The sequence below is a fragment of the Protopterus annectens genome, chromosome 1.part2 (assembly GCF_019279795.1).
Source record: "Protopterus annectens isolate FY-2018-M chromosome 1.part2, PAN1.0, whole genome shotgun sequence".
NCBI classification, from domain to species: domain Eukaryota; kingdom Metazoa; phylum Chordata; order Ceratodontiformes; family Protopteridae; genus Protopterus; species Protopterus annectens.
The window spans coordinates 175,680,384-175,702,170 of NC_056727.1; the positions used below are offsets into that span (position 1 = coordinate 175,680,384).

The window sequence follows — 21,787 nt, forward strand, 5'->3', positions numbered from 1 at the left end:
GTGCATATTGCTGAAGACTTGTCTTGGTCAATAAACACAAATCACATTGTCAAGAAGGCTCATCAGCATCTACACTTTCTAAGAAGCATGAGGAGAGCAAAACTACTACCTTCCGTTCTCACAACCTTCTACAGGGTACCATCGAAAGCATCCTGACTAGTAATCTGTCGGTGTGGTATGGAAACTGCACGGATTCAGATCGCAAATCTCTCCAGAAGGTGGTGAAAGTGGCAGAGAATATTATCATGCCCATGCTACCATCTATCCAGGACTTGCACTCTGCTCGGTTCCTCAGCAGAGCCATGAAAATAGTCAAAGACTGCACTCACCCAACCCATGGTCTGTTCTCATGTTTGTTTTCAGGCAGGAGATGCTGTAGCTTGCATTGCAAAACCACCAGATTTAATAGAAGCTTTTTTCCAGAAGTCATCAGACTTCTGAACTCCAGTATTAACATACATCATGCTGGTCATCGAGGTCTGGAGTTACAATGCTGAAGTAATTCACAGACATATGCAATAGCTCTATGAAAGTGCAATCTTATACCTTATGTGCAATATTAATGATGCCAAGTTAACATTCTGTGCAATATGCCAAGATAGCATTCCGTGCAGTTTGAAATCTGTCTGATTTTGATCTGTGTAATATATTATCTGTGCAATATTTTGGGTACTGACGAAGACATGTAAGTGGAATAGTCATGTGCATGTCATTGTACTTGTTACTGCACTGCATAAATGTTGTACTGTTGTTATTGTTGGATTAGCATTAGTATATGTGTTGTTGCATTAATATTATCAGTATATGTTGTATGCACATTGAGTTTGAAGTAATATAATTTCGTTCAGTTGCACTGTTGTGTGGTCTGAATGACAATAAAGTTCACTTTGACTTTTTTTTTTTTTACTTGACCTTAAAAGTTGTAAGAATCATTTGAGGTTTTTAATGTTTGAAAAGTTACTTTTGGTAAAAGAAGAGGGAGAACCATCAATGTCTTCAAATCCAAAGCCGTCTGTAATGATATCTCTGGGTATCTGGCCCCCTAAAAATTAAAGCCCCAGAATATTCCTAAGCCTCAACTGCAGCCTTCCATTCCGTTTTTAAAGTACTACAGATAAAATGTTGTGCAATTTGTGAGGTTACAGTATGCAATTGTCGAAGTCACAGACTATAACAAATTTGTCTGGTGAAGACAGCTCTTAAAAGTTAGCCTAGGCTTACTTCATGAGAAGGCTTAAGAGTTTGGGAATGGTTTGTGTCATCTGTTTGCTTTCTGATGGCCAACTATATCCCAGGGGAAGTCCTTTTACTTACAGACAGCCTCAGCCATTGTCTGTTTGTACCCCTTGACTGGTTACCAAAATTGTCAGTGATCTGGAAGTTTTGTATTGATGGAGAAAGCCACACTGTGAATTGTATGTCTCCTCAACCAGCACCAAGTGCAGTAGGTTCATTGCTCTAATCCTGCCCCAGGAGAAGGGAAGGAAAGATGTCCTAGGGATGCTGTGATACAGAAATGACCCTAGGACTCCTTTACATTTACAGTCATTTCTTCTGATAATCAGATTCATACAGAAAATCATTCAGCACCGCACAGATTACTGTCGTAATTTGGATTCCCCTTATTCTGCATTCTGCTGCACCCATTTGAACAGCTGCTGTCACGCAGTCCTTTCAGGAATGTTTGGAGAGAGACACCTCAGATTTATTTTTCACCATTTGCATTACCAAAACTTTTCTAACAGAGGATTAGGGCTATGAGCTGTTAATGAGCTGCTTCTCATAGACCAGGGTTTGATTCTCTCAGCCTTCATTTGCCTACCATGTAATTCTGATCAAGTCACATAATCAGTCAGTGCTCTGGGGCAACTGGAAACAGATCTAGTTTTTCAGTAGTCTTCTTGATTTTATGCCTAGTAACTATCTGTGAACTTACATGTGCTAATGACAGAGCAAAAATTGATTCCTAGTCATTGCCATATGCCCTGGTATCAGTGGCTCTGCCATCAAGTCTTACACTTGCATTGATATTTTGAATGCCAATGTTGCCAGTACTAATGAGCCTCTATTCCCAGATGTTCGGGTCATGGACATTAGTGCCAGTGTTAATACTGAGGCTTTCTCTGTTGATGGTATGCCTAGTCCTACAGCATTCAACACTGGAGTTCTTGATGCACATTTGACCATCTGCAGCGGGTTGATGCCAGACCAGAAAAATCACATTTGTACTCAATACACTAATGTCCTTTAGTGCTCCAGTGCTGGCACCTGCTGTGTGACCAGAGCAGTCTTTTGCTGACCCCTCAGTTGCTGCCTCTGTCTATGACTTCAGTGTCCTAAATGCATATATTCCTCCTCTTTGTACTTCCTCCCGCCCGTCACGCACAAAACATGTAGAGGATGGTATTGTGTAAGAGTAAGCACATTGACTTTCTTCTGCAGTCACCCAGACTGGATGCTGACAAGGAGGAGTGTGGAGATTCCCCAGCATCCCCTGAAGACTCTCTGTTTGAGGAAGTGCTAGAAATGTTGATAGAAAAAAGGGAGGTGTCCTGCTGATTCTTTGTCCTTCCAGCAAATGATGCTGCAGTAGGCCTTTTATTTCTAATCAGTCATCATCAAAGGTTGTCCCTTTATTGGTGGGCATGCAGAATTTGGTCACCAAAGTTGCCTGGGAAAATGCTGATATGGCATCCCTATTTTCTTGAAAGTTGGCCCCCCTTGAGAATGGAACTTTTGGCCTGATCATCAATTAGTTGTTCAAGGAACAAGTGACTGTTGTGCTGTGTGTATTGGAGAGTGTAGTAAATTAGCAAATGACTTTGCAAGAGTTGTTCCCTTTGTAGTACTTTGTATCTGCAGAGTTAAAACCTTATTTATTCTAATCTGACTAAATACTCTGTCTCACTGTACATATTTTCTCTGTGCCTTTTTTTGCTTTATTTTCTTTTTCTTTTATATTGCCACATTGTGCTTATGTTAGATAAAACTGAAGCTGCCTCTCACAAGTGGTAGAAACAACAAAAATTAAAGGCTGAGCCCCCATTTGTTTTGGCTCTCGGGAAAATGTTTCAGCCACAGTGCAGTATTATATGTGAGCCGGAATCAAAGATCAACATATTAGGGGGCAGTCCTTCTTCATGTATTCACAGACTTCCTTTACCAGGGTATTGTAGCCATTCAGTTCAGCAGCATGGGGTGGTACATCAAAAGGCAGGGGAACCTACTTTTACCTTGTGCTGAGAAGGCTTAAGAGTTTGGGAACAGCGCATATCATCCATTTGCTTTCTGATAACTTACTGTATCCCAGGGGAAATCAGTTTGCTTGCAGATGACCTCAGTCATTGTCTTTTGATGTTTCATGAGTAGTTACTGAACTTTTCAATGATCTGGAAGCTTTTTCACTGATGGGTAAAGCCTTACTGTGACCTTTTTATCTCCTAGCCAGTGCCAAATGCAGCAGGTTCTTTGCCTTAATCTTGCCAGTTGAAGTGGGAAGAAGGAATGTCCCAGGGATGCAGTGGTCCATAAATGGCCCCAAGATTCCTTTACACTTACTCCCATTTCTTCAGATGATCAGGCTCATTCAGAAAGCTAATCAGACAAATAATTTTCATATTTTGGATTGTACTGCTTTTGCCACACCTGATGGATCAGCTGTTGCTACTTTCTCCTTTCAGGACCCTCCTCTCTCAACTGTCAGGCAATCTGTACAATGACATTTATTCATTCCACTTGTCTGCATGTCATTTGTACTTCCAGTAGTGGCTAGCAAATCTTTCTTCCCTTCTAGAGTGGTACAGATAATCTCCTTACAGAAACCAAATATGCATAAGCCTTACAAAGATAAACAGATGTGCTTCTCTACTTGGGCTACCGTAAAATGTTTGGACATCCCAGCCCATCCTGAGTGGAAGGGCATTTGTCACTGATGCTCCCTTAGGGGAGATGTGGTTCAAAGAAGGGAGTTGTCCTCTAACTTAATTGGCAAGAGTTGGAGGTGGGCCAGGGAAGTGGGTAGGGCATTTAAAGGATCCCCCAGGACAGAAGCAGAGGCAGCTGAGCCCCCTAGGAAGCACGTAGGCTTCATGACCAGGCCCAGCAATACTGGAGCAAGTCCTGGGAGGGTAAGATGATAAACTGGTAGACCCAGAGTGGATGTGGAGTGCTGGGAGCCAGACCAGTAAAATGATGCCCCAAGGGGAAACAAAAAAAGTTTGGATCCCATTTCTGCTCCCATTTCATCTCATGTATAGTATTTGTAGATTCATAGGTGTGTACTAGGCTAATGGCCCTGGAGCCTTTACAAGCCTAGCCCAGAGCAGTGCCCTGGCATCATGCAGCCCGATGTTAGTTCCCTGTGCATCTGTCAAGTAGAGCCACTGAAGTGATCCCCAGGGTGAACTTTCTATTTCCCATCAATTCATCAAGATTTCTCTTGAAGAGGGCCAGTGATGTGCTCTGCTTGACATGTATGGGAAGTCTATTCCAGAGCATGGGCAGTCTATGGGTTATGAACCTGTCCCTCCAGCATGTTCTGTTGATTGTGGTAATGAGGTTGAGGTTTCTGGAGCATGTGGTGTGGAGGGATTGGGATTTCTTTAGATGTAGCATTTCTAACAGAGCTGGGTCAGACATGGCTTTGTAAGTCAAGCAGAGATCACCTCTTACTAGACAATATGAGACAGAGAATAGCTGGAGTTTTTTTAGTCTATCCATGTAGGATGTGTTTAAGACTTAGGATCCTCTTCGTGAGGTATTTTTGTGGCCTTTCTAACTGTTGCATGTGTCTAGTGAGGTACATACCAAATGGGGCATTATAATCTATGATTAGCCTAATAAGGGAAAAGTAGAGAGAAGTGATGACGTCTTCCTGGATGTAAAACCTTTGGTAATGGGATGTGCCACACAGAAGAACTTTCTGACCACAGTGGCACTGTGGTGGTTCAAAGGAAAGGCTGTCAGCCTGTGTCCCCAGATCTCTTATACCGCCTTCAGTGTTCAGTGAGCAACCATCGATATGGTAATTAGTGTGAATTGAGTTTTTCCCAAAGGGGATGACAATGCAGTTTTTGGCATTAAGCTTAAGGCCATGGTTTCGACACCAGTCATTGGTCTCAGTGAGGCCTTTCTGTAGGATGTCTACATCACTTGGAGAGTTAATAATGGCTCCCAGCTTGCAGTTGTCTATGAACCTGGTCAGCCAGAGTCCCTCTGTGTTGGCCTGGACTTCTGAGAAGTAGATGCCAAACAGGAGAGGACCCAGGACTGATCTCATAATTTTCCCTTCATTTTTATAATCTGCTAACATTCATCTAGCATTGATATTTCATTTCTGTCAGGGTGCTGATTCTTCTTTGTTGGTTTCTTTAAAGGTCTGCAAAGCCTTTTTCAGAGGTTGCTGATGCCACCTACAGGGGGTAAGTTTCCACCTTATAATCTGTAACTTTTGCTGGAAAATTAAATTTGCCTCATTCGAGTCTGTATTCTTTGCAGGAATAACATTTCTTTCCTAGAAAATACTTATTTTGTGGTGGTCATCACTTCAACCAGAAGAATTTCTGACTTGCACACTCTGTTACTGGATCTCTATATTTTTTCTTCCACAAAGACGTGTTTCATCCCTTACTAACTCTTCCTTTATACTGAAAGTTTCTAGGAATCCAGCTACAACCAGAGCACTCACTTTCCACTGTTCTTCTCCCTGTGTTCTAATCATAGGGAATACTTCCTTGTATGAATGTACACCATCGGTGGATGTGTTATATTAACAAGACCAGATGTGTTACAAATAGTAACTATTTTGTTTTTTTGTTAAACAAAAAAAATGCAAAGTTTCAAAGATCACTTAGTAAATTAACCATGGATTGTGTTCATTTTTATGACCAGTACATCAAGCCTTTTCCTTTAAATCCAAAAGCTCATTGTACAGGAACAGTTGTGCCTCCATAGTTTTTGTGGAAAATGGAGCTCTTTATGATCGTTGTGCAATAGCTACTTGGTTGTCTCTCATCTCTTTCTGCAGGGCATTGAAAGCTTGATGTGATATCCAGGTTCAGATCTTCATTTGAAGCCACAATTATAAGAGGCATAAGGGAAACCACTGAAGGATTAGCTTGGTACTCTGTCTTGCTGTTAATGATGGTGGACATCCATATGGCAGATATAAAATTAAGGACTTACTGCAGCAGTAGATCAAGAAGTGCAGGTCCATCCTTGATAAAGTACTTCCCCTTCTCTCCTTTGCTGGGGTACTTCTAGAGACATGATACTAAGTGCATTTTCATGTGCCTCACAATAATTCTGTACAGGAATGGCACCATGGTGCATTACAGGATACAGGGAGAGACTGTGGTAGCTTGGGAAAGTTTTATGTGACAAGCTATCCTATTGCCTGCAAACATTAATTAGTCTTGCTGTTAGCAAGGATGAACCTGCTGTTTCAGATCTATTGTTTAGTACAAAACTTTCATTTATCCATTATAAGAAGATATACTGCCATACAATGTGACTCCTGGTCCATCCTGACCCCTTTTGCCAAAGACAGAAAGGTAGCCTGTAAGTATGTTCCTTTTAAGAGATCCCTGTTTTTTGAGCTTGTGGTAATAACATGCCATAAGCTTTGGAGGATAAGAGCTGTCTTCTTTCACCTTCAAGGCTTAAATTTCACCTTTCACAGCAAATCACAGCAAACCTTTACTAAATCCCAGAGGAGGCACTGAGAACATTGGTCCACGTGAAATATGCAGGGTCTTAGTAGGATTGTGATCCACATGCAGTTATTATCAGTCAGTCAGCTGCATCAAGGTCATCAGAGCAGAGGCCAGTAATCTTGGCACCTTCAGGGTAGACACTGACCTTGCCTTTATAGTGAGCAGTAGTCCTAATTTCCAGTCTAGCCACCTTCATCAGGAAGTGGTTGAAGGAAGAATTTTTCTTCCATACATCAGGATGCCTTTCCTTTACCCCTGCTTTGTGGTAAGATGACTAATAAACAGGCGATATTAGTTGAGTTCAACCCCCAGCTTCTTCACTTGCCAGTTGTCCCTGCTTAACAAACCCCACTTAGGTACAGAGACTTCTTGACATTAGAACTGTCCAGATCATTCCCTTCATCCAGTGGGGTGACATTGAGTAGTGCCATGTCATTTAAATGCCAGCAAAGGCAGAGGATGTCAGGCTTATTTTATACTTACATGATCTAAGCTGCTGCATTCCCATAGTCATGGGTGTAGTGACTGTCTGTCCTCCCATTTTTTGTCAACAGGAAATTGGATATGCTGTTTAAATCTTTATGATACCTGCATGTATGTGTGAATGAGAAGACCTTTCCAGAAGTATCCTCCTCTTCTGTGGAGGGAATGATTGTTATCACTTCAGGGTCTTGCTTTTTCATCTCACATCAGTGGTTGGAGTATTTACAAAATACATGACTACAGTCACGGGGGCAGTCAAGTTAAGAGGGAGAAAATATTTCATTTTCTTGATTGTTGGCCTTTATTGTTGATAGCTGAGATCCCTCATCAAAACCTCTAACGCTAGCTATGAAGGCAGAATTGCAGCAGACACTAAAAACCACCACAAAGCCTTCTACAGTTATATCAAGAATCTTCATGGCAATACCCAGCTTTGCTCTGAGTTACTGCACAATGGTGCCTCCTATACTGAGCCACCAGATATTGCCAACATACTGGCCGACAGATTCAGTGCCAACTTTACCCCTTTCTCCCCCCTAAAGGACCAATCACAATACCGGAAGGTTAAAGCTGCATTGTCCAAGGCCAAGAATACAACTTTCATGGGACCCAACAGTATCCCTGGCTGTGTTCTACATGAACTACAAAGTGAACTGACACCACACCTTTGTGCCCTGTTCAGTCACAGCCTCACCTCAGGCTTTGTCCTTACAGAATGGTGCACTGCTACAGTCATCCCTCTCCATAAAGGGGGAGGTACTACAGACCCTGGGAATTATCACCCCATTAGCCTGACGAGCCTAATATGTAAGGCTATGGCGTGCATCATCATGGACCTAATTAACAAGGATATAGGGAACCTCCAAACTCTGGATCCCACACAATTTGATTTTGTGAAGGGTAGATCATGCCTGCTCAACTTGGTTGACTTCTTTGAGTCAGTCACCAGAGCTGTGGATGAGGGCAGGGCAGTTCATACAGGCTACCTTGATCTGGCCAAGGCCTTTGATACCATTCCCCACTCAGGAATTATTGACAGACTCACCAAACTAGGCTTCAACTCCTATATCACTAGGTGGTTTGCAAACTGGCTCAGAGATAGAACCTACTTAAAACAGTGTGAAAGTAGCAGACTCCAAGTCAGACTGCCAATCAGTCACAAGTGGAGTCCCACAGGGTTCGGTCCTGGGTCCTCTCCTGTTTGGCATCTATTCCTCAGAAGTCCAGGCCAACACTGAGGGACTGTGGCTGACCACGTTGACCAACAGTTGCAAGCTTGGAGCCATTATTAACTCCCCAAATGATGTAGACATCCTACAGAAAGGCCTCTCTGAGACCAATGACTGGTGTCAAAACCATGGCCAAAAAATGCATCATCATTCCCTTTGGGAAAAACTCAGTTCCCGCTAATTACCAAATTGATGGTAGCCCACTGAACGGTGAAGGCGTTGTAAGAGATCTGAGGACACAGGTTGACAGCAACCTCTTCTTCGACCACCACATTGCCACTGTGGTCAGAGAGTCCTTCTATGTGGCACATCTCATTACCAAGGATTTTGCATCCAGGAAGAAAGAGGTCATCATCTCTCTCTAATCTTCCCTCATTAGACGAATCATCGAGTATAATTCCCCATTTGGCATGTACCTCACTAAACACTTGCAACAGCTGGAAAGGCCACAAAAGTACCTCATGAAGAGGATCCTAGACCTTAAACACATGCCCTACATGGACAGACTCAAAAAACTCCAGCTTTTCTCTGTCTCATATGGTCTGTTAAGAGGCGATCTCTGCTTGATTTACAAAGCCATGCCTGACCTAGCCCTGTTAGAAATGTTACATCTAATAAAATCCGAATCCCTCCACACCACACACTCCAGGGACCTCAACCTCATTATCACAATCAGCAAAACATGCTTGAGGGACAGGTTCATAACCCAGAGACTGCCCATTCTCTGGAATAGATTTCTCATACATGTCAAGCAGAGCACTTCACTGGCCCTTTACAAGAGAAGTCTTGATGAGTGGATGGGAAATAGAAAGTTCACCCCGGGGATCACTCCAGTGGCTCTACTTGATAGAGGCACTTGGAACTAATGACGGCATGATGCCAAGGCACTTCTATGGGCTAGGCTTGTAAAGGCTCCAGGGCCTTTGGCCTAGTACACACCTGTGAACCTATGAGATGGAGGCCTAACCTTATAGTTGTTGATAAGTGAAATGGCGGCAAGAACAGGGACTGCCTCCTCTAGATCTCCTACTGCTGGGAATTATGGCAGGTCGGAGCTGACTCCATTTTAAACTATTGACTTTCTTAGGCTGTACTTTAGGTGTCAGGACTTGTGGAGGACAGCTTCACCTATGGAGACGCTGGTGGACTTCTAGTGTCTTATCTCATAAATCATTTCAAGGCTGACACTTTTAGCTGTTGTGTGTCTAAGAACATTGGGCTTCATGACAGCGACAATTTATATGGCCTTCTTTTATGTGATAGTCATACACTGGACCCTCAAAATGTGTTAGTGGATCTTCCATTCTAATTTATACAACGTGCAAGGCCTTTCTTCACTGATGAGTGAAACTGGCAAACTTGTTGGGGAGATCTTTTGTGAGTCCTTATTTGTAGAATTGCTGTTGCCATTGATGCTTATTGTCTGTGTTAGGAAGCCTGCCTAGAGAATGACATGATGAAGGTACCTTTATCTTATTCTGTGAGATATTACTGTGCATTCAGACAATATTTTAGTGGTGTTATATCAGTATGGAGAGGCTTATTCCTATCTTCTTTGCAGTGAAGCTATGTGTGTGTGGGCGTGGGTCATTTATGTGGACCACTTAGCAGTTCATGTTCCAGCAGAGCTAAGCTGTTCAGCTGACAAGTTGGGCAGGAATTCGCTTCTTTCCCACAAAAGAATTTTCAGTGTCTTGATAGCCAAGTTCATCTTCTAGCTTTGAGGTTTCTGCACTGTGACTTTATTTCATCTGACACAAAACAAAACGTCACCAACTTTTCTTCCCTGTACCTCCAACTACGAACCTCTTGAGATGTTATAGTAATGTTGCAGCTGAAGGGGACCCACTTTTCCTTCCCCCATTTTCCCCTAATGTCCAAGGTCGTGGTGAAAGTGTAGTGGCTAGCTGTCAGGCAAACTACTGGCTACAAGGAAAACATCCTGTAAGGCTGGAAAAACAGGAGGAATAGCAGAATGAGGGAAAGTCACCTGTAGGAAATCCTGTTATCTTTGTTGGGACTCTGGTATTTCTTTTTGTTCCCTCTAAAATAATTGCATCATTCTGACAATAGTGACAGAAAAAGGCAATTCTTCAGATGGGAGATGTGAAGAAAAGCTTTCATCAGAGTCAGATTCCACATTCTGTGAAGTAAGAACTTGAGAAACACAGTCTAATTCTTATTCTTGCCCCTCAGACTGAGAATAAGAATCTGAGAGAGTGAGGAAAATATTTTTCTTTTTAAATGAAGGGAAGACTCAGAATGTAAAGACTGAAATGCTTTAACTAAATCCCTAACCAATCCATCTTGTCTGCCCTAGGTGAGAGGGGCACACATGAAGAAAAATACCTAATTTTATGTTTCCTTTTCATAGGAGACCCTCTATAAAAAGAGTGCTTTGAAGAATGGTCCATTCCCTGGGAATGACTCTCCATGAGTAGCTCAACAAAGGAACAACTTCTGCTCACTCCTCAGATGCCAACAAGCATGGATGTTCTTCATGTTTCACTGTTGCAGTCATCACACTTGGGTTATCTGCCTGCATATACCCCTCAGTCGGCCCGAATACCAGAGACTTAGTATTTCTGCGTCAGTTGCTGTCACTCCAGGACTGACGTCAGATCGTCAGGGATATAAAAACAGGCAGCCAACACTATTACTTCAGTCTTTCCTGCCGAGGAGCCCAAAGCAGAAGCAGCTCACATGAATGCCGGTTGGCCGCTGCCTGAGTTTTCGTTTCCGAATTGAATCATCCTGAAGTCATCAAAAGTTAAGTACCCTGTTGGGGATCCTTTTTCTTGCTCTAACCGATGTCAGAAAAAGTTAACTTTTGTCTCGCCTGTGGAAAGCAAATACCACACTGAGATTTCCATTCTCACTGCTTCACCTGTTTAGGCCCAGACCACGACGTCCCTCACTGTCAGTTTTGTGCTTTGTTCAATGCCCAAACTATTCGTCATTGGGCCCTTATTGTCACTCAGTACTTTCACTCCCAATCTCCGTATTCTGCTTTTGTAAGCCATCCGACTACCGATCTTCTGAAAAAACATAAGGATAAAGACAGAAACAGATCGCACAGGTCCAAAACTGCCAACGATGCTTGCATTAAGCTAGTCACCAGTTCACCAGTACTCAGTGAGGCGCTTTTGCAGCCCCTGATGCCCACTTCCATGGATTCACAGGCCACTACTGAGACCCGTTCAGAGTCCGGTATGCCGCAAGACTCTTCTTTGACTACGGAACCTATGTATGTCTCTACCTTGGATGGGTCCAGACCTGCTGTGCAGGCACCAGCTTCTGAGGAATTTTTTCACACTATTGATATTCGACACAAACTGACAACTTCTTTCGCATCTCCAGTTCTGTCTAAAACTACCGAATTTCTAAGGCCAAGACTATGAGCTACGCCTAAAAAACTGGCAACCCAAACTTAAGCACCTGCTTCCTTGCCACAACATCAAATGTTTAAATTGGCAGAAGACCTGATTATGCTGATTAGGGGAAGCCAGCCTTCCCGTGCTAAGAGAAAAAGAGAATTGTCCTCAGCAGCTTTAACAGACCAAGAGTCTGACAACTCTGAGGTTTCTGAATATGAAGACATGCCTTTATCTGCTTATGAGGATTCAGATGCAGAGGAATCCATTCCCTCTGCTTCTTCTCCAGAGGATTTTTCTTTTGGTGAAACCCTAAATTCTTTGAGAGCATTTCCACTGGGAATGCCAAGACTATCCTCAGTCCAAAAAGAGAATCCGAGAATTTTTAGATTTGCTGCAACATAGACACTTAGCAATACCCCCAGTTCTGGATGTTGTGGATGAGGTCTTTATGGAGTCCAGTCTAACTCCTGATACTTTACCCCTGCTCCTAGGAAACCAGACAGGTACTACAGAGTTCCTGACTCTTACAATTTTTTTTTTCAAAAATCCTACTGCTGATCCAGAGGTCATCTCCCAGGGGCCTAAAGTTATAAAAGCAACTACAACCAAGAATCCCACCCCTTTAGATAGGGATTCCAGAGCTTTAGACAGATGGGATAAAAAAGTATACACCTCTGCAACTCTCGTAATTAGGGCATTGAATTGCCAGTTTCACGTGATGAAGTACCAGCAACATATTATGGAACTTATTAAGCAATAATTAGCTACCTTTACAGACTGTGCAGAAAATAAAGAATTACAAGAGCTTATGCATTCTGCAAGCCAAGTCAGCAAGCATACTTTGCAATGTGGCTTTGATGCCATAGAAGCATCTTGCAGGGCAGCAGTCACTGGTTCTGTACTATGAAGGCATGCTTGGCTTAAGGAGCAGACCTTGCCAGACCATGTCAAATCAAAATTACTAGATGCTCCTTTGAATAAGGACAAGCTGTTTGGCACCAAAGCAGAAGAGGTTCTTAAAAAGATGGAAGAAAAAGCTATATCTATGCAGACAGTCAAAGATTTCTTTTGAGTGCAGCCTCCTAGATTCAGTAGGCATTGCCCCTCGAAGCATTGGTCCTTTCCACCCCCCTCAAGGCCATCCCAAACTAGACCTGGGGAAACAGACCCCCCCAGACTTCAGTGTCAGGGTACGCAGAGATTTAAGCAATGGAGTGCCTCCACTTCAAAAACAGGGAGTGCTAAGCCACCCCCTTATGGAAAGAATTCACAATGACTTCTCAACTTCACTCCTCATCTCTGCCCAACTGCTCGTGTCGCTAGGAGGAAAACTTGCCATCATGCAAAAAATTGGACTTCCATCACCAAAGACCGATGGGTCCTCAACATTGTATCTCAGGGGTACAAAGTTTACCTCCACTCACTGACAACCCCAGAAGGGTTCCCAGACCTTCCTCCAAACCAGTGGGCAGAGGCACAAAACCAAGTTCAATTCCTGCTCGCCATAAGGGCAATTCAACCTGTTCCTGCAGAATAGATAGGTCAGGGGTTCTATTCCAGACTTTTCCTGGTACACAGAAAAGAGGGCACTTGGCACCCAATCCTAGATCTTTCCATTCTAAACACCTTCCTGGTGGTACCAAAATTCAAAATGCTCACCCTTCAGCAGCTTCTTCCTATGCTGGCCAAAGATGCCTGGTTAGCCACCCTAGACCTAAAAGAAGCCTATCTGCACATCCCTGTCAAGGACTCATGCAGGAAATACCTATGCTTCAGGGCAGGATCTATGCATTTTCAGTTCTCTGTACTTCCCTTTGGCTTATCCACTGCTCCTATAGTATTCACAAAATGCCTGGCACCAGCCATTGCGCACTGCAGACAAAGAAAAATTCAAATTTACCTATACTTGGACGATTGCCTGATTCAGGCAGACAGTCAGGAAATACTCTTGCAGCACCTGACATTTGTAAAGAACCTTCTAACCTCCCTGGGGTACACTATCAATGAAAAGAAATCAAAACTAGTCCCCAGTCAAAAGATTGTATTCCTGGGAGCAAGTTGGACACAGCATCCCAGATGGCATTCCTTACTCCAGAAAAACAAGCCTATCTGACAGGCTACTTCACTCAAATGGTCACCAGAACCCAGCTATCTGCAAGGAAAATCCTGCATGCCATAGGGTTCATGGACTCTTGCATCTTACTAATTCCACATGCCAGATTGCATATGAGGAAAATTCAGTGGTACTTAAAAAGTCCTTGGTGCCAACATTCTCAGGACCTGGAAACTGTCATTCCTTTCATACCCTGTCTAAGGGCAGAGTTTCTTTGATGGGCAGCAGCATGCAACCATAACAGGGGACTTCCCTTTACTCAACCCAATGCCGCCCAGACCCTAACCATAGATGCGTCAGACTATGCCTGGGGGCACACCTGGATGACAAGGGCTTTCAGGGCCACTGGAGCCCAAGTCAAATTCATCTGCACATCAACCAAAAACAGATGCTAGCTGTTCAGCATGCTGTAACAGCTTTCAGATTCCTACTGTCACCAGGACCCCTGCTAATAAAAACAGACAACACCACAGTTGTGTGGTACGTCAACAAGCAGGGGGGAACCACTCTTACACACTCTGCAGGCTAGCCATGGCCCTGTGGAACACGGCCTTGGACATGCAGGTCCATCTGCAAGCTCAATTCCTGCCAGGCAAACAAAACTCACTGGCAGACAACTTAGGCAGAAATCTCCTAGACCCACACGAGCGGCAATTAGAGCCTAGCACCTTGGGGACCCCAGAGGTGGACCTCTTTGCCTCCCCCTGCAATCACCAGCTCAGCAAATTCTGCACCAGGACACCTCACAACAGGGCCTGGAAAGTGGGATGCCCTATCCTTCAAGTGAGAAACTCTCTCAATCCATGCATTTCCCCCTCTGCTCCATCTCTCAAGAATATTACTCAAGATAAGACAGGACAGACTAAGGACAATCCTGATTTCCCTGGACTGGCCACGCCAGCACTGGTACCCACTACTGTGCAGCCTGTCACCGGTGCCATCCTGGCACCTACCCCAGAGCCCAACCCTCCTCACTCAGCAGGGGGACAGATCTTGCATCCGCAACTGCAAACCCTGAATCTTGCTGCCTGGCCTACTCCTCAAATCCCCCCCCCCCCCAATGACCAGCCTGAGCAAGCAGGTGCTGGACATCATTCTTGAAGCCAGAAGACCCAGTACAAGGAAATCCTATGCTGATAAGTGGAAAGGGTATTATTCCTGGATTCATTCTAAAGGAGAAGACACAGCACTGCCCTCCCTACCTGTAATCCTGGATTACCTAGCAGATCTACTCCACAGAGGCCTTTCCTTCTCATCCATTAAGATCCATGCCTCTGCCATCTCGACTCATTACAACACTGAGCCACTTCTCTTCTCTCACCCTCTCATCAAACAGTTCCTGAGAGGGGCAAACAACTTAAGGCCACCAAGGAGAGCACCCACCCCGGCTTGAGACCTTAACTTTTTACTGGAAAAGCTCATGCTACCCCCCTTTGAGCCTGCAGCATCAGCACAGTTAAAATTCTTCTCTTGGAAAACAGCCTTGCTTCTGGCCATCACTTCAGCTAGAAGAGTGTCTGAGCTACAAACACTTATGGCTGTGGAGCCCTTCATTATTTTCCATGCTGACAGGGTTTCCCTCAGGACTAACCCTTCCTTTATGCCTAAAGTGGTGTCCAGTGTGGCTGTCAACCAATCTATCCATTTGCGATCCTTCTTCCCTAATCCTCAAAATAAAGGGGAAAGGGTCCTACACTCCTTGGATGTGTAACAGACAGCTCAGATTCTACCTGGATAGGACTAAGCCCTTCAGGAAATCTGACTACTCCGTTTTGCACCAGGGGCAGAGGGCAAGGCCATTTCCAAACAGATAATTGCCAAATGGATAGCACACTGTATCCATTTCTGCTGCAAACGCCATAGGAAACCAACCCCTCAGGGGGTCAGAACACATTCCAGTAGGGCAACCTCCACCTCTACAGCATTCCTCAGGGGAGTCCCTACCAGGAACATTCTGGAAGCTGCTACCTGGAGTACTGTACACACATTCACCAAGCATTACCACCTGCCTATCTTTTCCAAATCCAGGGCAGGTTTTGCAGCAGCAGTCCTGCAGGGCATACTAGCCAGCCCAAACTCTTCTTCAGCTTTGGGAATCAACCCAAGTGTGATAACTGCAACAGTGAAACACAAAGAACATAGTACAGTTGTGTACACTTACCATAAATGTAGATGTTCGAGTGTATTCACTGTTGCAGTCCTGGTTTCCCTTCCTCCAGCCCCCTTCTCTCTCTCTCCTCTCTGTGTATATTACTCTCCCCTTACAGGGGTATTGGTATTTACTTTTTACTGGTGGTAAGTTTCCCACCATGGCTTAGCTCCCTGTTGGGGGGCTCCTGACATTTGGGGCAAGAAAAACTGATGTAATGGCATCGGCTGCCTGTTTTTATATCCCTGACTATCTGACATTAGTCCTGGAGCAACAGCAACCAGCAGAAATACTAAATCTCTGGTATTCGGGCTGACTGAAGGCTACCTGCAGGCAGATAACCCGTGTGTGATGACTGCAACAGTGAATACACTCGAACATCTGCATTTATGGTAAGTGTACACAACTGTACTTTCTCTCTTACCCAAAGAGGACAGCCAAACAGTGGCAGAGGATGTGCCTACCTTCCTTAGTGGCTGCAGCAGCAGCAGAGGAATCGAGAGAAACTGATAAGTGGTCCTTGTAACCCAATATGGCCACAGTGGAGTCACTCACCTGTGGGTGAGGCAAAGAGGAAGCCAGAGTCCAGACCAAAGCCTCCCTTAGAACTTTTCTGTTCTTGCAGATCAGGGATGGAATGACAGAGGAGCTGGGACCTAGGTCCATTACTCCCCAGAAGAAAACTACATGTGAACAGAAGAAATTTGGTGTGGGGCTCTTTCAACCTGACTAAAAAAGTACCGGCTGAGATAATACTTTTCGAGAAAAACACCAAAAACACTACCTATACCCCCAGCAACAAATTTTAACAGAAGAGGAAAGTTAAACTTTTCCTCACAAAAAATGGTAAACCTGGAAAGTATTCCTCAGTGGAGTACTTATCGGCCCAACTTTGAAGAAGAGCTTGCCAACAGTCAATCATTTGAAGGTGCAGCAGAGGGTGTTCTTCACTGACAAGAAAGTTCTGAGAGTTTGCTGCCCTAACGACTGATTTTATATCTTTCTCCATGACCTGTACAGCAGTTAGGATGTATGGAAGTACTCAAGAGCTTTAGAAACTGCCTGGTCATCCAGTTCTTGGCAGGATATATGCCATGTAGCATAGGCTAATTTAACAGTTATGTATTTGAACATCTACTGTTATGTAAGTTTACTTACACAACTGTACTTTCCTTCACTGGTCTTGGTTCTTGATTAATTTATCAGAACTTGTTGACACTAGTTTTACACATTCCTCTATCATAGTTTACTCAGTTGCCATTTCCTGTTTCAGCTGCAATTGAGGAAAATAGAGCTCCTTGGCTTCTTTTAAAGTTTACAAGGCTGTTCTCTTGGGAATAATCATTTTTTTTAGTTGGACTGCTGTGAAATCTGGTTTCCCTTTCAGACTTGTACTTCATATTAGAAAAGCTGACTTTGCTGTTGTTTGAATGTGCTAGCCTGGCCATGCTTGCTTATCTGTCTATCTATCTATCTATCTATCTATCTATCTATCTATCTATCTATCTATCTATCTATCACAGAAGATCCTCTTTTCAGTGTTGGTTATTTTTGCTGGGCATATTTCAGCACTGCATGCCTTGTTCATTTCCCGTCTGTAATTGGTGTTTCACAGGGATATAGTATGTCTGAACAGTAAACCCATCATTTATCCCAAAGACTGAAGATAGTGTAACCTGAATTCTCTTTAACATCTTGTCTTTTTATCACAATACTATAATGAGGAAGAGAGCAATCTGAAGATACCCACAAACAGTTTATTTATTAGAGGCAACCCATCAATTTAGGAAAGATGGTCAGCTGTTTTCTTTTGTCCGAGGGAGAGAAGGCAAGAAGTTACCAGACAATACCACTACAGGTGGCTTTCAAACTGCATTGTGTTTTATTAGGAAAAGCATGGTAAGTCCCTGTTTTGTCCTTCCACGTGTTATTGCATAAGAGCAATAGCTACATCGGTAGTGTTTCCATAGTTCCTGCCTAGTGCATCTGCTTGATCTTATTTCCATTTATTCACTAAACACTGTAAGCTGGGCGCAGCCTTAAGATTTAGGTTTTCTTTCAGTGCTACAGTGATTGAGGGTATATTCTCTAAGACTTCAACCCAGGAAGATTCCAATGGGAACTCTGTCCTAACTGTCCTGCAGCCATAATGTTGGCTAAAAGATACAGAAGTTGTGTATACTCATCGTAACACTGGATCTGTGAATAGATGCTCTGGCTGCAAGACGCACCCTGCCTTCCATTCCTCCTATTTATCAGTTCCTTGAGATGTTTGTTTTTTTTCCCCCCTTAGTACAGCATGAAGAAAGATTGTTCTCCAAGGGCAAGGCATTATGAGGAGGGCCAGGGAGAACCTAAGAATGAAGTTTGACAGCCTTGGAAAAAATTCTATATGCTGAGCAGTCCTAATTCTTGGGTGTCAGTTCTGATCCCTACAGCCAGAGCAGTTGCTGACCAATTCAGTGATATGCTGACTGTATATAATTTTGTATATTGTACCAAAACATGAAAGTATTATCACTGTTTATTGCTGGTGGGACAGAAATTGCATCTGATAAGCTTTTACGCATGCTGTGAATTACACTTTGAAAATTAAATGTTAATACATTTATGATCCAGAGAGTATCATTTCATTCTTATATAACACTAAGATTAGATGTTTGTTTGTATGCATGTATATTTTTGTTAATGTATTTGCTGGAACTTATACATATTCACAAACCATATCAAAATTTCTTAGAGCTGGTGTCTTATGTTTTGTGAATGGATGGCATTTGTTCCTTTCTTGACAGACTGAAATGTGTAACGAAATTTAAGAGCTAGTGGAGCTACCTGTGAATTTATTTATTTGTTTTTAACTGAAATGTATTTTTCTTCCAGGCTGGGGTTTTGGCCATTTTAGCTGTTTCAGAATGTGCTGATGAATTTGAGAAGATCATGGAACTTTCATACAGGTAATATACATGTCTACATTAACTGATTTAGTTACCAGAAAGCAAAATACTGGAACTGCTGTTCATGAAGGGAAAGATCACTAATTAGAGGTACACTGGTTTCTGTGTAAAGGTTACTCTGTCTGTAGCATCCTGGGGAACCTTTCAGCATTTAGATAAGCAGTGAATGTGTCTGACACACTGTATACCAAGCACAAGGCTAAGATCTGCACAGAGGATTCATAGTTCTGATTTTTCAGATACCATTATATGGAAGGAGTTAAGTACATAATACTTTCCAAGGCTAGATGCTCTGCTTTTGGCTGCTTCTTTGTTTAGCAGTAAGATTTCCTTTGGTAAAATCCCCAATGTAGGTTTAAGAGCTGTTCAGGGCTACTGAAGTGCCAACTATGGATGTTCTTCGTGTTTCACTGTTGCAGTCATTACATTTGGGTTATCTGCTTGCAGGTGGCCATCAATCGGCCTGATTAACAAAGTCTTGGGTCCTGCGTTGGTTGCTGTCCCTTCTTCCATGACGTCAGGTCGTCAGGGGTATAAAACATGCAGCCGACACCATTACATCAGTCTTTCTTGCCATGCTGTGCCTGAAGCAGAAGCAGTTCGCAAATGCCGCTCGGCCGACTCCTGAAATTTTCATTTTCGAGTTTCAGAACCGAAGTCTTCAAATAAAGCTAAGTACCCCATTGGGGAAACTTTTTCTTGCTCCTTTGCGATGTCAGTAAAAGTTAATAATTACATTACTTGCAGAAAGCAAATACCTCATAAAGATTTTCATTTGTACTGTATTCCTTGCATAGGCCCTGACCATGACATACCTTGCTGTCGGTTTTGTGCTTTATTTAATCAGCGCACTATCCGTCGTCGGTATATTTTCACCTCTAAATATTTCGGTTAGCGGTTTAATTATCCAGAAATGTTGTCGGTTAGCCGTCCGACTACTAGGATTCCGAAAAAACGCAAAGATACAGAGACAGGCCGTCGAGGTCCAAAACTGCTGATGATGCTTCTCCTAAGCCAGTCGCCAGTTCGCCAGTACTCAGTGAGGTGCTTTCGCAGCCCCTGATACCCGCTACTTCTGATTCTCAGGCCTCTACTGAGACCCATTCGGAGTCTGGTATGTCACGAGATGCTTCAACTATGGAACCCGCGGATGTCTCTACCTTGGATGGGTCCAGAGCCACTGTGCAGGCACCGGCTCCTGAAGGTGTATTCAGGCCTACAGATTGCATATTAAACCGGTGCCTCCTTCTTTACTTGGGCCTAAATCTCGATCCATGCCTAAAAAAAAAAAACCCCAACACCCAGGCCACAAGCTCAGGCCTCTGTGCCTAAAAACAAATGATAAGAATGGCTTTAGATCTAATAACTCTAATCAGGGGTAGACAACCCCACCCCCCTTCTAAGAGGCCTAGGACTGAAGCTGATTATGAATTTTCTGATCAGGATTCTGTTTTTTCTGATTCTTCTGAAGATCTGAATTTGCCCTTATCTACTTATGAAGATTCTGATGCAGAGAACTCCATTCCGTCTGCTTTCCCTCTTGAGGATTTTTCTTTTGGGGAAACCTTACATACTCTAAGGGAGCATTTCCACTAGGAAAGCCAGGATTTTTCTGATTCAAAAAAGAGGCTTAGGGATTTCCTTCTCCTACCTCAACATAGGCCTTTAGCTATTACTCCTGTTCGGAATCTAGTTTGGCCCCTGATTCCCTGCCTCCTGCTCCCAGAAAACCTGACCGATACTACAGGGTCCCTGAGTCCCACAAGTTCCTTTTTAAAAATCATATTGCAGATCCAGAGACTATTTCACAGGGGCCTAAGGAAATTAAGACTTCTACTGCTAAAAATCGTACCCCTTCTGATAGAGACTCCAGGGCACTGAATAGATGGGGTAAGAAGGTTTACACTTCTGCAACATTTGCCATTAGGGCTTTAAACTGCCAGTTTCATGTGTTAAAGTATCAGCAACATGTTATTGAACTGCTTAAACAGAAAATTTTGTTGATTCCTGACTGTGTGGAAAATAAAGAATTACAGGATTTAATGCATTCTGCTGAACAAGTTGGAAAACATACTTTGCAATGTGGTTTTGGCCTCTTGCAGGGCTGCTGTTACTGGTTCTGTGCTAAGAAGGCATGCTTGGCTTAAGGAGCAATCTTTGCCTGATCATGTTAAAGCTAAATTGTTGGATGCTTCTTTAAATCAGGACCATCTGTTTGGCAACAAGGCTGAGGAAATTCTTAAAAAGATGGAAGGTAAAGCTAAATCTATGCAAACTGTTAAAGATTTTTTTACAAGTTCAGCCTCCTATATTTAATAGGCACTGGCTGTCTAAGAATTGGTCCTTTCCAGCCCCTTCCAGGTCTTCTCAGGCCAAACCCAGACACAACAAAAACCCTAGGTTTCAATCCCAGGGGACACACAGAACTAAGCAGTGGGGGGCCTCCACTTCCAAATCTGGGAATAAGAAGACTCCCCCCTTTGGTAAACTGTCTCAATGACTTCCTTTTAAAATTTCCAAGCACTTATCAACTGACTGCCCCTTTGGGGGGAAAGATTGCTCTTCATGCAAAGAATTGGGCTCTCATTACCCAGGACAAATGGGTTTTAAATATAGTGTCCCAGGGATACAGATTTCACTTCCACACGTTGCCAACACCAACCGGGTGACCAGACCTACCCCCAAATCAGTGAGCAGAGGCCCAAAAACAAGTACTTTCTCTGTTAAGCATGGGGGCTATTCAGCTGGTACCAGAAGAGGAAAAGGGAC

General features: G+C 43.4%; 1 protein-coding gene across 4 annotated transcripts in view; it reads left to right on the forward strand.

Annotated features, from left to right (window-relative positions):
* Positions 1-21,787, forward strand: part of TATDN3 (TatD DNase domain containing 3) — a 599,941-nt gene that overhangs the window by 93,535 nt on the left and 484,619 nt on the right. For all 4 annotated transcript variants that reach the window (XM_044055457.1, XM_044055462.1, XM_044055466.1 and 1 more), the window contains one exon: positions 18,945-19,018. In XM_044055457.1, coding sequence (XP_043911392.1) covers positions 18,945-19,018 — 74 coding nt within the window. The remainder of the gene's footprint in view (positions 1-18,944; positions 19,019-21,787) is intronic.